Source organism: Diplotaxodon limnothrissa, linkage group LG14 (genome assembly GCF_057381915.1).
Source record: "Diplotaxodon limnothrissa isolate DT_005_m linkage group LG14, D_limnothrissa_male_GT1.1, whole genome shotgun sequence".
Lineage (NCBI taxonomy): Eukaryota > Metazoa > Chordata > Actinopteri > Cichliformes > Cichlidae > Diplotaxodon > Diplotaxodon limnothrissa.
The window spans coordinates 19098983-19113477 of NC_140609.1; the positions used below are offsets into that span (position 1 = coordinate 19098983).

A 14495-nucleotide genomic window follows, 5' to 3' on the forward strand; every position below is an offset into this window, starting at 1 on the left:
TTTGTGCAATTATTTGAGAAAGGACATTTCCTACAAGCCAATTCTAGCAACTCAATTATTACATCATTTTGTAATTCGACGATTGCACTATGATAGCTTTGTTTGTATTATAAAACTAGTGAAGGAACATGGCCTCGCGTTGACCTTCGTGGGGTTGCATAAAATGCCCCAATTATGAGAGTATAATATAACCGTTAGCATTGTTCGATCTCACTAAAACGTAAGTCGCGGTGGACAAAACATTTCATTTAAGACTTAAAGTTCATCTTTTTCCTTGAACTACGCAGATGAATTTTATGAGCTTTTAAGGACCCATGAATGTCTCACGGTTTGACGTTTTCGCTACAATATGCATTTTTGCGCAATCTCCATTTGTTTATTTAGCCATCTATCTGGCTATCCACCGGAAGTTCTAACCTGTCCATCACACCATTGACCCCGCCCCAATCAGTGGGCTCACCTGTCTTTATTAATGGCTGTTCTGGCTGCACGACTCTGCTCCAGGCCTCCGTCGACACCCGTGGATAAGTAGCTGCAGCGGCCGTGCATGAGACCTCTGTCTTCGGCTGTGACCATGGCCAGGACTGGGTTCTGCGACACCAAGCCTCTGCTGGACTTACACAAGAAGGTTTGCTCGGTGTGCTCCAGAGACCCAGTCTTAAACATATGTGATATACTTCTAAAATCAACTGTTAGAATGAAGCATGGAAATTTCTTCAGTTTCCATGCTTCATTTCTTTTCTGCCTTAAACCTTGGTGTGCTTGCTCAAATGCGGTGAGAATTTGGGCAAGCTGGTGGAGAAGTGAATGAGGAAAAGTAACCTTTACCTCATTAATCACATTCCTTTGTTATTGCACCCCGTTATCATCTCACAGCAACATAATTAGATGAGTCTGAAACTTTTTTTTTACTGCACTGCAGTCACCTTTCTCAAAGTCTACAAGTTTCTGTTATTAGACTGATTGTGTTCACCTGCCATGAGTCCATGTGGCTGTAACAGGACCTTGATGTGAGGCACGCTTTTTGAACAAATCATTGCAGAGATATACTGTCAGCAGATTGTCTCACAAACTGTACTGGGGGGAGAAATGCATAGCCATTCAATTTTAATGTCAGAATCAGAAAGTGTCAGTCAGTTACCATCTGTGATCTCTCCAGGCGGATGAAAGGCGAGCCCCACTAAGAACCTGGGCTAATGCCTCTGGGCCTATAGATCGCTGGCTGCCTGTAGAAGCAGACGAGTCCAGGATGAACTTGCTTAAAATGGAACCAGAACGCAGATGGGTATGCTTTTTGTCTCCCAACACTAACATGACTTCATGTACTTAAAGTGACTTAATGTATTCTTTTGCCAGCTAAGTGTAGAATAGTTGCAGGAATTCTGTGTGGATGTAAAGTTCCTCTCCTTTGGAGAAAAAAGTCTGGGTTAGAATTGGTGCTTTTATTTTTTCCTTGCCATGATCATAAGAGTTGCAAATTGAGCATCATTTTGCAATGATCAAATGTGTTCTCTGCAGGAAAGGAGGCTGTCCTTGCAAACCAGTGATGGCATCATCATGGGGTTTCATGAGGACAGTAGGGCATGGTCACCTGGTAAATTAATTGGTATGTTTTGTTTTGAAAGATCAGAGCCATAAAACCACGTGGTGCCAACATATAGGATGAATGGTTAATAAAATTGAATTGTCAGTGCTCATAAGAGGGAATATCGTTTTAAATCTGCTCAACGTTTATAAACTTGTGCTTCTCTTGCTGTCCTGTATAGCAGAAGGGTGTGTAGAAGATCCTGTGCTGCTTTATCCTTGTGGCCTGCAGGGTCTTCCTAGCCTACAAGTGCTGGTTCCTAGTTTGTTGCGCCATGAAATAGAGAAGGCATTGGAGAAATTAGATGTCATATGGGACCGGACATATGCCTGGGAGATGTTTCTAGACATGATGGTGAGACACAATTAAACCCCTTCATGTCTTATCTGAGTTAACCTTGTCTTTCAAGTGGGCTGTGTGCACAGGTCACTTGTAATGTGACTTCACACACTTATTATTGCACTCTCATCCTTTATTTTTTTTAATGTGCCTTCTGTCTTCTATTTTCATCCTTTAGCGAACCCAAACACAGAACTCTCTTCCCAGTGCTGACCTCCCCAGGTATTTTACTAATGCCACTCGAGGTATTCTGGTGGATTGGCTCATTCAGGTTCATGTAAGTCCCATTTAAAGTAGATTAATTTTTAGCTAATCAAAGACTGTATCCCTTTGTTGGGTTGTTTGTAAAAAGTAAAACGGGTACTGGGCACACAGGACACGCATGAAAACACACCATCAAAGTAAGTGGATAATGTTGGGTTAATCTATCTAAAAAAAACTATGAGCATACATATTGTAAGTTTGTAAATATGTAAATGATGTTATTTATATACAGTTCAGGTTATTGCACATAGAATTTGGTATTGCACAGTGGTGGTTTATAGAGGGAAATGGGGAAAGTTGGGGGGCGGGGGTGGGACTGTGTTATCGGTGCGTGTAGAAGTTGAAGAAAACTGTTTGTTTTTTGTTTTTTTTTGGGGGGGGGGTTTGAGTCTGTGGGCCTTTGTGCTGATGCATCTTTAGCATTTTCCCCAAGGGAAGCAGGCTTCATACAGCTTGCTCGTATTAGCTGATAAGCCTGCACTTCATGTTCAACTCCAAAAAAGCCAAGATGGAAATATGTGAAAAGCTAAACAGCAATGCTTTTAAAATGGTAGTGTACAAATTAATGGATGGCATCACTGTGGTTATGTATGTACATCTTCCATATAGAGCATAGATGTCAAACTCTGGCCCGCGGGCCAAATTTGGCCCGCAGCCTAATTACATTTGGCCCGCGAAGCCATACCAAATTATTATTATTAGAGCTGGCCTACTGGTATTATACAGCGAATATATATATTGTTTAGTATTAAGCTTTGCTTGTTCCATATTCAGTTTTTCAGCAAAACGTGTTTGAGTCCATAAGAAAAGATTCATTCTTATATCTGGAGGAATAAATATATTTCAATAAATATTAACGTTAGCCTGCGACTTTGTTCCAGTTTTGAATTTTGGCCCACTGTGTATTTGAGTTTGACACCCCTGATATAGAGTATGAAGGTCCTGTTTTGTTTTTTCCCAGGAAATTATGCACTTTCAAGATGAGACCCTTTATCTGGCTATACACCTCCTCAACCGCTCACTGCGACTAATCAAGGTGACCACAGCCAATCTGCAGCTCCTTGGCATGGTTTGTCTCTTCATTGCTGCCAAGAAAGAAGAGTGTCTTCTCCCTGAGGTATGCTGCCTCAGCACTCCATGTCTGAACAGATACAGCATCCTTGGATCTCTAAATAAGCCGTGAGCATGTTCAATACAGTGTAATTTGGCATGCCTTCATAAATATATTTTATGTCCTCTTGTTTTTTTGTGATTAATTGGTCAGCCTATTCATCTGGCCTGAAGCTCACATGGAATTTTTTTTTTTTTTTTTTTTTTTGTTAAGAGAAAGGTGAAAACAAACTACCTAAAGATGATACCCTACCCAAAAACATAGATGGCCTGAAAGCAGCTATCAAAGCAGCTTGGCTTCAGTAACATTTCAGGAGTGTCACAAGCTGATCACCCACATGCCATCCAGCACTGATGCATTAGTTTGTGCTAAATAATCCTTATCGAAGTGCTGAGTGTATAAACATACTCTTCAGAAGCTCAACTTTTTAATTCTTTTTTTGGTATTCATCTTAAGAAATATTATTTTGAGATACTGGAATTCTGAATTTCTGGAATTTCACGAGCTATATGCTATAACAATAAAAATGAAGTGTATGAAATATTTCACATTTTGTAATGAATATATGAAAGTTTTACCTTTTCAGTTAATACAAAAAAAACCCATTCACCTTATGATCTTTTGAGATTCACTACTATTTTTAATCTTGCAAGTTAAGACGACAAACTTCTTTTCTAAAGCTGTTCTATCTTGTGGTGATTGCTCCAGGTGTCTGGACTCTGCTCCCTGATGGATCTCACCTATACTAAGCATCAGTTTCTGCGAATGGAACGCAAAGTCCTCTCCGGCCTCAAGTTTGAGCTATCCTATTCTCAACCTCTTCATTTCCTGCTTATTTTTGCCTCCGTTGCTCACTGCAGTGCCATGGTAGATGGACAACATTTTTGTCAAGATGTTTTGTACATATTGATCAGAAAGATCCAGTGTCACCCCATCCTGTTATTTGTGGCACTAGGTGGTGTGGATGGCTCGTTATCTGCTGGAGCTGTCGCTCCTGGAGGGCCAGTGTGTGGTGTTTCTGCCCGCTCAGCTCGCTGGAGCCGCACTCTGTTTGGCCCGCCAAGTTGTGCAGGAGCCTACAACACCAGAGGGAGAGGCTGCCTGGTGTTTAGTCTCCAGCATTCATGTTGGCAGGTCAGCAACACATTTATTCATCACAAATTAATTAGTTACCACATTTACATCTATACAAAGCTTTGTTACTTTCGTAGTGGTTAGTTTAATGTCTGTGCTGCTTTTTTTTTTTTTTTTTTTTTCTTTCTTTCTTTCTTTTCAGTGAAGCTACTCTTATGAAGATCATGCATATTCTAGCCAGTGCTGCTGCCAAGGCTCAGACCTGTGCTACTTTTCTTAAATTTTCATCTCCAGAAACCATGCATGTCAGTAGACACCCAGGACTGAAAAATGCCTCCAGTCTACTGGGTGTATGCAGTTGACATACCTGATTTGAAACAACTTGATTACATTGTTGAGCTTGGTGCTAAACTTGTACAAACTAGTTTAAACTAGTTATACTACACTAGTATAACTCAAGAATGTCATTCCTTTGACAAAAAACTTCCAACCAAAGCAGTATCATCTTGACTATGGATCATGAAGTGTTGACATGTAATTGGGTAAAGAAACAAGTAAGATTTGTTGCCAGACATATGTACTGACCAACTTTGCAGCACACCTGTTTTATGAACTTATCTTGTAGCTGATTTAAGAAATATATATTTGAACTGTATTGATGTGTCCTTGTCTTGCCATTTTGTGGAGAGGATGTCTGAATGCCAAGTTATTTGAGAAAGTTTTAATGTAAAAAAATAAAGTGTCTGTTGCTGAGTATTGACATCCGGCTTATTCATTTTTGTATAAATGTGGAATACATTTAAGTCCAGTGGCACCTGGAAAGTGTTTCTTTTCAATGGCACAGGAATGTTTAATAAAAAAAGTATAAAAGTCTGAAGCCACCTCTAATTTCTTTATATTTTGCTAGAAAAAGTGGAAATGGGTGCAGAGACGTATTGTGCCAATGTACAGGAAACTGGAACTTGTCTGTCAATATTTGCTTTGACCACATTTATTCTTAAACACAACTTGAACACTCTTAATTTCTTTGAGTCTTCAGGAATGGTTTATTGACGGATATGCAGCGATCTTTGGATATTGCTTGTCTTTTTGTTCTGTTCTGTTCTGTCAAGATGATCCCCAAACTCTAGGAAGACTAAAAAAAACCAACGCACACAATGGAACACTATCAATGCTTTCACTGCATTAGCAGAGTGTTTGGGCTCATCTGACCTAGGTACTCTAGGTTCATTATTCCATGAATTAAACACTTACTGTTGAATCATCCTGACTACATCTGTGTGTATATATAAGAGAACTCTTTATTGTCATTGCACAGTCATATATATATATATATATATATATAGTACAGTAGTACAATGAAATTGGAAAACTGTCCTTTCGCAAATGTGTCTTTTGACCCTCTTGGTTTCCTGCACAAGCGCTGCCTTCCTGCGCACGTGTTTCCTATGATTGGCTCTTGGAGTTCTGTCACGGACCAATGGGAGCTTAGCTGGCGGAGAGAGCTCGTTTCGTGTGTGTGTGTGGTAGGTGGTACAACAGGCAGCTGTGGGTTCAGTTAAGGTAAAACAGGACGAACACACGTTTAATTGTGTCGCCGCTGGGCTGTCCTCCCACAGTGTTGTTCATACTTACAGGATCGAGTGACAGCGTGCGGACACTGGTTATGTTTTGTTTTCACTTTTTCGGATCGTTTCTGGGATCGGCGACGTCAAGCTAGGAAAAATTTAGCCACTGTAATTTCAAAACAAAATCGTCGCAGTTTGTCCGGTTGGATAAAAGTACAGGTAAGTAGTGACGGAAGAACCTAAACTCAACAAACAACTATATATTGCACTGAGTAGTGTATAAAATATATGATACTATTCACAGAACCGCGTCTTTTTACTTTTCTTTTTTTTTTTTTTTTTAAGCTGTGCGTTTTATTTTGAAATTTATCACATATGGCGTTCAACTTAAACAGTTTGATGGACGTTGCCTAATTTCAAACAGTTTTAACCCTAGTTTTTTTAAAACAGCAAATTTGACAAAGCACATATAAAATATACATACTGGATATACAACAGCTATAACATTTGAGCGTTTATGGACAGCATTTTTTTTTTTTTAAAAAAAGCAGAGAATCTAGAAAACAAGCCTTAGAATGGTATAATTGGCTGTTTTACGTAGAGGTTTTACGTTTAGCTTATGTCAACAGATAATCTACACACAGCGTTTATATTGCCACCACCGTGGATACTAAATGTATTTTTTATGTTTTTGTTTGTGTGAGAGGAAGTGTATGTAAGAAGAGGGCCGGACTTAAAGTTGGGTATTACATAACACGGGGGGTGGGGGGAAGAGTGGTGTTGTTCAGCTGACAGCGGGCTGTGGTGCCTTCATGGAACCAGCCCGATAATATCATAAATGCTGTGATGATGTCATCAGTCAAGCCCACCCGATTGGTAGGATAATATCTTTAAATTCTTAAAGAGCAGCCATTAAAGTTAAAAGTCCTTCAACTGCACAGCCATGCATGCTGCTGTAGTTAAATCGTTATCATCTCAACTCATCTTTGAGACAGAGAAATCACAGTAGAGAGCACAGAGGGATAATATCAGATTGTAGCTACAGTTTGTGGGCAACATGAGGAGTTCTGTGTATTACAGCCTAATTGTAAGTCATTTTAGTATCTTCATTAAAGCCGAGCTTTATCATGTCAGTTTATTTATATCGGTGCCTGCGTTGTACAGTATGAATTGATATGATTACTTGTTTCGTCCTTTACGTTTTGTTTTACAGAACATAATGCAGGGTGACATGCTTGGGGCAATTTAGAAATGGTGCTGGCAGATAGTTTTTCCCAGCTGAGTGACTGTCTTCAGCACATGAAGCAGAGTGCACATCACAGCTGAGCAGACAGTGGTGTGGGGTCAAGCAGGTAAGCTGCAAACGTGTGTGAAATGTGTTGTTGGAAAGTTAGAAAACCAGAAACCCATTTTTCTTTAACTTCCTAATATAATTATATGTATTTGTATGCTGATACATGGTACAGTTGAGTCCTAATTGAATAACAAGATCAGATGATGCTGGTATGTAATTCTGTTGTCTTTCCTATAATCTTGAACTATTGTTTACACATATACTGCCCTGTCAGTAAGTGTCTTGCAAACAAACTTATTTTTATTTATTTAGCAAAGATCCATCAACTAACATTTATGTCTGTTTGATGGTATTTCTCACAGGCCTTTGGCAGAAATCTTGGTTGTTTGCACCATGGAGTACTGTGGTGCAAACAACAGTACTTTTTTTGTAGACTAACTCCAAAGGCATTGGGCTTTATACAATTAGGTCAGCAATTTACTGGGTAAAGAATTTTTTGTAATTTTCCCTCTGTAGAAGTTTGTTATAAATCAAACTGTCAATATGTGGTTGGAGTAAGCTGAAGGCATGCAAAAATTAAATGCAATTTGCATTTACTATTTAGGAATTACAACTATTACAAGAGACTTACAAATAATTTAACAAACAATTTTAAATATAAGAATTGTTATTTGTGTTATTTATTTACCAAAGTCCTTCACACTAAATGACTACCTGAAGTCTAGAACCCGTGGACATCACCAAATGCTGTTTTTCCTTCATTGAGATGCTCTTCCAGGCCTTTACTGCGGCCATTTTCAGCCACTGCTTGTTTGGGGGCCTTTCTGTATTTAGTTTTGCATTAAATGATCGAACATTGCGTTAAATGATCGAACATTGCTTTGTTGAGCTGAGCTCAAGCGACAGACTTGGCTATTGAAGAAAATATTTCTTTGCCATTAGAAACTGTTGAGTTGCTTTTGCAGTAGGCTTTGGGTACGTATCCATTTGCATTGTGAGGTGCAGAATCTGGACAGACGTTTCCTCTTGCCTCTTCTATCAGCAAACATCTCATCAAGAAATCCTAGTGACCTAGTTCCACTGGAATAATACTCCCTCCACCATATTTGACAGATGATGTAGTATGCTTTGGTTCATGGACTGTTTTTGTCTTTGAGAATACTTTTCTCAACATTGTGGTGCAGACTAACTTTGGTATATTCTTGTAAAGTCTTATCTGGTTTTCCTGTTCTTGAGTGTAATCAGCTCTGTATTTCCATTCTTAAATGTGTCTTTTGATTGTTACCTTGACAATGATTGCCTCACCTATTTCCTCTGTTCTTCACCTGGTTAGCTGTTGTCAAGTTCCTATCAACCAAGGAAATAATGTCATCATGGTCTTTAGTCATCTTCTTTTAGCCTTAGTCGTCTTCAATTCAATTCAATTCAATTTTATTTATATAGCGCCAAATCACAACAAAAGTCGCCTCAAGGCGCTTCATAGATACAGAGAAAAACCCAACAATCATATGACCCCCTATGAGCAAGCACTTTGGTGACAGTGGGAAGGAAAAACTCCCTTTTAACAGGAAGAAACCTCCGGCAGAACCAGGCTCAGGGAGGGGCGGCCATCTGCTGCGACCGGTTGGGGTGAGAGAAGGAAGACAGGATAAAAGACATGCTGTGGAAGAGAGACAGAGGTTAATAACAGATATGATTCAATGCAGAGGGGTCTGTTAATACATAGTGAGTGAGAAAGGTGACTGGAAAGGAAAAACTCAATGCATCATGGGAATCCCCGGCAGCATAACTAAGGGAGGATTCAGGGTCACCTGGTCCAGCCCTAACTATATGCTTTAGCAAAAAGGAAAGTTTTAAGCCTAATCTTGAAAGTAGAGATAGTGTCTGTCTCCCGAATCCAAACTGGAAGCTGGTTCCACAGAAGAGGGGCCTGAAAACTGAAGGCTCTCCCTCCCATTCTACTTTTAAATACTCTAGGAACAACAAGTAGGCCTGCAGAGCGAGAGCGAAGTGCTCTAATAGGGTGATATGGTACTACAAGGTCATTAAGATAAGATGGGGCCTGATTATTTAAGACCTTGTATGTGAGGAGCAGGATTTTGAATTCAATTCTGGATTTAACAGGAAGCCAATGAAGGGAAGCCAAAACAGGAGAAATATGCTCTCTCTTTCTAGTCCCTGTCAGGACTCTTGCTGCAGCATTTTGGATTAGCTGAAGGCTTTTCAGCGAGTTTTTTGGACATCCTGATAATAATGAATTACAGTAGTCCAGCCTGGAAGTAATAAATGCATGAACTAGTTTTTCAGCATCACTCTGAGACAGGATATTTCTAACTTTAGAAACTTAGTTACAGCGCTTTCAGAAAGACATCTGCTTTGATAAAGTCTACTCTCCACTGCTGTGTAATCAATTATTGTAAATGTAAATGTTATCAGGAAATGATCAGACAGGAGAGGGTTTTCAGGAAACACTGACCCGTGCAAGAATCTACCAAATTGTTGGTAAACATTGTATGCTATCCTTCTAATAGTTTTTTGTTTTTTTTTAATTTGATTTCATTTTTTCCAGCCTCACTTGCAACACTCTCTCTTTGGACCTTCATTCCAGTGAAAGGACACCCTGTGAAAAACAGCTCTTGCAATTAACCATGGATCTGTTTATCTGTTTAATTTCTCAAGGAAATAAAACACAGGGCTGGGACGCACCTGGCATCAGGGATTTGTCCAATTGCTTCTGAGCCTCTGAATCTGAATTTGTGCAACATTTTTGTTAAAGTTGAGAGTATGTGCTTCAATCACACTTTGATTGTTTAAAATCCAGTTTTGTGATTTTTTTGTAAATTGATTAATTAATTAATTAAAAAAACATATGGGCATGTACATGGCTTAATAGAGTCCTAAATGTATGTCAAGATCTGGTTTATGGTTAGGACTTAAAAAGTATCTGTCTAACTGTGTCTTAGTGAGTGATGTTAGGACCATCTGTTCAACACTGTGGTTAATGTTGCTGTCTAAGGAATTTTAACCACACATCAACTGAAACAGAGTATTCCATTTTACAAATTAAACTGAAACAGTTACCCTCCTATAGTATGAAGTATGAGGATATTGCTGTTTATTTGTGGATTATATATATGGTAAACCTGTTTAGGGTTACTATTTCCTACATCTTAGCACAGAGGAGCTATTTAAATTTCTCTGATTTTCTTGATAGGGTCCAGTATGCCAAAGGAACAGCCTCCATTGGATCAGCACAGCCTTTGTGCTGCACCCAGCAAGAAAGTTAAAGATAAGAGCAACAATACAGCTCTACTGGCTATACGTGACATTAAAGACAAAGATGACTCAAGCAGGAGGGGCTCCCACTGCAGCTCCGAGAAGGACTCTGGCTTCTCTGGTGAGTCCAAGTCGATATAACGAACGTTTCATATTTAATTTCATAGCTATTCACCATGCTTTTTAGATTTATATACAAGCCAGTGCAAGCATTGATACCTTCACTTCAACTTTGCTGGAATAATATCTAAAGCATCTCCTTGAATTCAAAGTGAAAAGGTTATTACAAATATATAGTTTTAGCTTTTGGGGTTAGATTTTCATCTATGCGACATTCCTAAGGGACACGGTGAAAGTTGATTAGAAGAAAATCATAATGCAATGAGTATTGTTGGACGTTCTTGTGTGGCTTGAGTCATTTAAGAGCATCTAATGCACTTTTTTTAAATTTTAAATACAAATAAGAAAATAAATAAAACAGAAATACGAACACTGTGTTACTGATACCACAAAAGAAGTGTTGACTGTAGGAAAGCATGCATGTCGCTCCTGTCTTCCCTTTTGTGAGAATAAAGCAAATGTTTGCCTAGTTTGATTTGGTACTGCCTGATAAGGTAGTGAGGGGAAGAAAAAACATCTTTCTGCTGCATTGTGTCACAAAAAGTTCAACTATCCTCTTGAATGTGGCGTTCAGCTGTTAGCATTTCTTCCTGTAATAACTTTTCTGCAGATGGTTCAGACTGGCAACTGGAGGACCAGAAGAGAAACAAAAGTCAGTTCAGAGCCAGTGAACATGCAGAAACGTCACAAAACCAAGAACGTATGCAAAGGAATCTTGGAAAGCATTCTGTGATGCCTGATGGTCATGACCAGCCACCTGTTTACATGATCAAGAACACGATGCTTAACCAGGTAAAGAAGGATACAACCAACACAGGATAGTCTTTCAGAAAGAAAAATAATGTTCACATCAGATGTACGGTGGAGCTCCTCACCAGTGTGTCATATTGACTTTTCTCTTCCTGTTTTGTTCCAGCAGTCAGATGTGACCCAGAAAAGAGGCCAGCTTCTCTGGGGAAACAGCGTCACTGACATCAACCATTCGGGTTCTCGTCAAATAATCCTTCTCCAGCAGCCAGGATTGTTGCCTGCTACCTTCCAGCTATCAAAGTCCTTGTCCCGAAAGTTTAATGTCTCAGAAAGGAAAATACCTGGTTCCTACTTACCCATACTGAACTCCTACCCACGCATAGCGCCACATCCCAGCAAGAAACCACCGGATAAATATTCAATCCACGAATGCCAGAGTCTCAGCAAGAGGGTGTGCTCAGAACAAAAGGGTGATGGCCCGTCTGTGACCCGAAATCTGCCAGAGCAGCACCTTCATAAACAACCTAAGTTGGCACTCTCAGCGACTGGCATGCCGTGTTCTTCTCCACCCCAAGATCAACTGTCTGCCTCAAGTCCCACCCCTACTTCCATGAGCCAGAGATCCCCATCTGTATCCAGTCAGGACACCAGCTACTCGTTATTCACAACCAGTTCGGCTGGACTTAACAGAGATGCCACCACCAGTATTCGCCACCGACGTTTTCTCAACACAGTAAAAATCCTCAGACAGTCTGGTCTGCTGGACATTACATTGCGCACAAAGGAGTTGATGCGTCAGAGCAACGCCACAGAGAGGGACCTCTCCCAGCTGCGGCAGCACACAGAGCTGCTGTGCCAGGCTGCCAGAAACCCCAGCCTCAATCTAAATGGTATCACTGTTTGGGAGCACCTCCATCAAGCTATGGCTGAGTCAGGAAATTATCCCAACCTTAAAATCCTGCAGAATATCCAAATCTCAACTGTGCCAGGTTCTGCCGGTCCATCAGAAAGGATTTCCAAAGGAGACACCAACAGGCCACAAGCTGCTGAGACCACACAAGCCCTGCCAATGTGCCTTCTCAGCACCATGCCAGAGCAACACTGTGGTGTACAACAACAGTCAAAACAAGACAGGAAGCTCAAGGCCAATGAGACATCCTTAGACAAAGCCAGCTTTACACCTCCTGACAGTTCTACTGGTTAGCCCAGTTGGCAGTGCCTTTTTGAAGGGTGAGTTTTAGTTGTGGACATTTAGTTTTATGAATATTTTAAACCCAGCGTTACAGGAGTCATGCAGAAAATCTCTGTAGGTCCATGGAAATCAAACACAGACGTAGCTTTAGTCCTTACTGTGCGTGTCACAGTTTTCGGACTTAACTAATGGCTTAATGCACTTGAGTGCAATCAAAGACCAGATTCACCATCTGATGACAGATGATGGTACAATGTGTGCTTGAGATGCACTTAAAGAAGAGGAAAAAAACGTGTTTCCCTGGGAGAAGGGAAGGGGAGTGGCACTTCATGCAGTGGTGACATCTGCAGTATATATTATCAAGTTTGGTTGTTTTGCTGTTGTTTCAAACCAACCACATTCAGGGAAAGATGAATAGAAACAGTTCTTTTATACCTGTATCACCAACATCGGTGTGATTATTCTGTGCCTTTGATAGCACAGCTGAAGCTAAAGACTCAAAATATAAACTGTTCAACACTACACTGGACATGTGGATTTCTGTCCAGTCTCTTTTCCACAAAGCCTTAAAGCTTTTTTTCTTTTTTTTAAACAGGGGCACATTTACATCACAGGCTATCATGCTGTTGTTGTTGGTTATAACAACTTTCTTTCTTTTACAAACACAGCACACATCTCATGATAATGGAAGCAATTCTGCAACAAGCTCTATGTATCCAGTCATACCACATCCTCTCATGTAGCCGCTTTATTTTTTTCTTTTTTTTCTTTTTTTTTGATCAAGCCACTAATTGTTGCTTTTGTATGGTCATTTGTTTTTGCTCGTAGAAAACCACACTTTGGTTTATAAATGTAAAAATTTGAGTATAAACGCTGTTGTTTTTGTTTTGTTTTTTTAATGCATAGGGTATGTGCAAGATTATTCTCTCTTTCTGCATATGAACACATTTGTGAAACTTAAGGTGGTTTTTAATGCTAAGTTTTCATAATTAAGCTATTTAAATAAAACAATATGGGAAAATGGTCTTTATTTCAATGTGGAGCTTTTCAAGGTGAGTCTCATATTATTGTTGTGTTTTTGTGCCACATGTTTACTTAACCTTGAGTTATTCTAGCTGCTGCTATGGAAACTGACAGGGTGCTTCATGTGGTAGAAGTGCAGCACTGTCTCTGGTTCCTGAAAGCCATGGAAATAGTTTCCTTTCCATTTGCTGGATTGTGTGGATTGTAACTCTTGTCTACACTGTGTTCTTTTCCTAATGAAATAACATGCTGACATATGTCTGTGAAGGTTCTCAGTCATCCAGGTCATCGTAGTCAAAGGAGCTTGGAAAGAAAAGCATCTGGAATTCTTTAAGTTACTTGAAGACGTTTCACCTCTCATCCGAGAAGCTTCTTCAGTTCTAAGGTCAAATGGTGGGGAGTCCCAGATATAAACCTAGTGGGAGTAACCCCCCCAAAGAGGGACAAGAGGACCCCCTGATGATCCTATAATCGCCTGAGCCAAGGTGTGAAACTGGGTGTGGGTCCCAATCAGCCAGAGTTTCTGACATATGAAAAGTACACTACAGTGGGGCAAAAAAGTATTTAGTCAGCCACCGATTGTGCAAGTTCCCCCACCTAAAATGATGACAGAGTTCAGTTATTTGCACCAGAGGTACACTTCAACTGTGAGAGACAGAATGTGAAAAAAAAAAAAATCCATGAATCCACATGGTAGGATTTGTAAAGAATTTATTCGTAAATCAGGGTGGAAAATAAGTATTTGGTCAATAACAAAAATACAACTCAATACTTTGTAACATAACCTTTGTTGGCAATAACAGAGGTCAAACGTTTACTATAGGTCTTTACCAGGTTTGCACACACAGTAGCTGGTATTTTGGCCCATTCCTCCATGCAGATCTTCTCGAGAGCAGTGA

The 14495-nt window shown here is 39.9% G+C and overlaps 2 protein-coding genes across 4 annotated transcripts; both read left to right on the forward strand.

The window, feature by feature from the left end:
* Nucleotides 1-547: 547 nt before the first annotated feature.
* ccnp (cyclin P) lies at nucleotides 548-4735 on the forward strand. 3 transcript variants are annotated; one of them, XM_085371369.1, is made up of 9 exons: nucleotides 548-637; nucleotides 1160-1285; nucleotides 1519-1606; nucleotides 1767-1939; nucleotides 2103-2201; nucleotides 3150-3305; nucleotides 4008-4166; nucleotides 4255-4433; nucleotides 4576-4735. In XM_085371369.1, exons 1-9 carry the CDS (start codon nucleotides 548-550, stop codon nucleotides 4733-4735), a joined length of 1230 nt encoding a protein of 409 aa, XP_085227495.1. The 3 variants fall into 3 exon arrangements, with proteins under 3 accessions (XP_085227495.1, XP_085227496.1, XP_085227497.1); XM_085371370.1 differs by having other exon boundaries at nucleotides 575-628; nucleotides 1519-1594; XM_085371371.1 differs by having other exon boundaries at nucleotides 575-628; nucleotides 1519-1594; nucleotides 1770-1939.
* Nucleotides 4736-5903: 1168 nt separating this feature from the next.
* Nucleotides 5904-13390, forward strand: LOC146618725 (CLOCK-interacting pacemaker). The gene is made up of 5 exons (XM_085370973.1): nucleotides 5904-6160; nucleotides 7155-7293; nucleotides 10450-10632; nucleotides 11242-11423; nucleotides 11548-13390. Exons 3-5 carry the CDS (start codon nucleotides 10458-10460, stop codon nucleotides 12583-12585), a joined length of 1395 nt encoding a protein of 464 aa, XP_085227099.1. The 5' UTR covers nucleotides 5904-6160; nucleotides 7155-7293; nucleotides 10450-10457; the 3' UTR covers nucleotides 12586-13390.
* Nucleotides 13391-14495: the final 1105 nt, after the last annotated feature.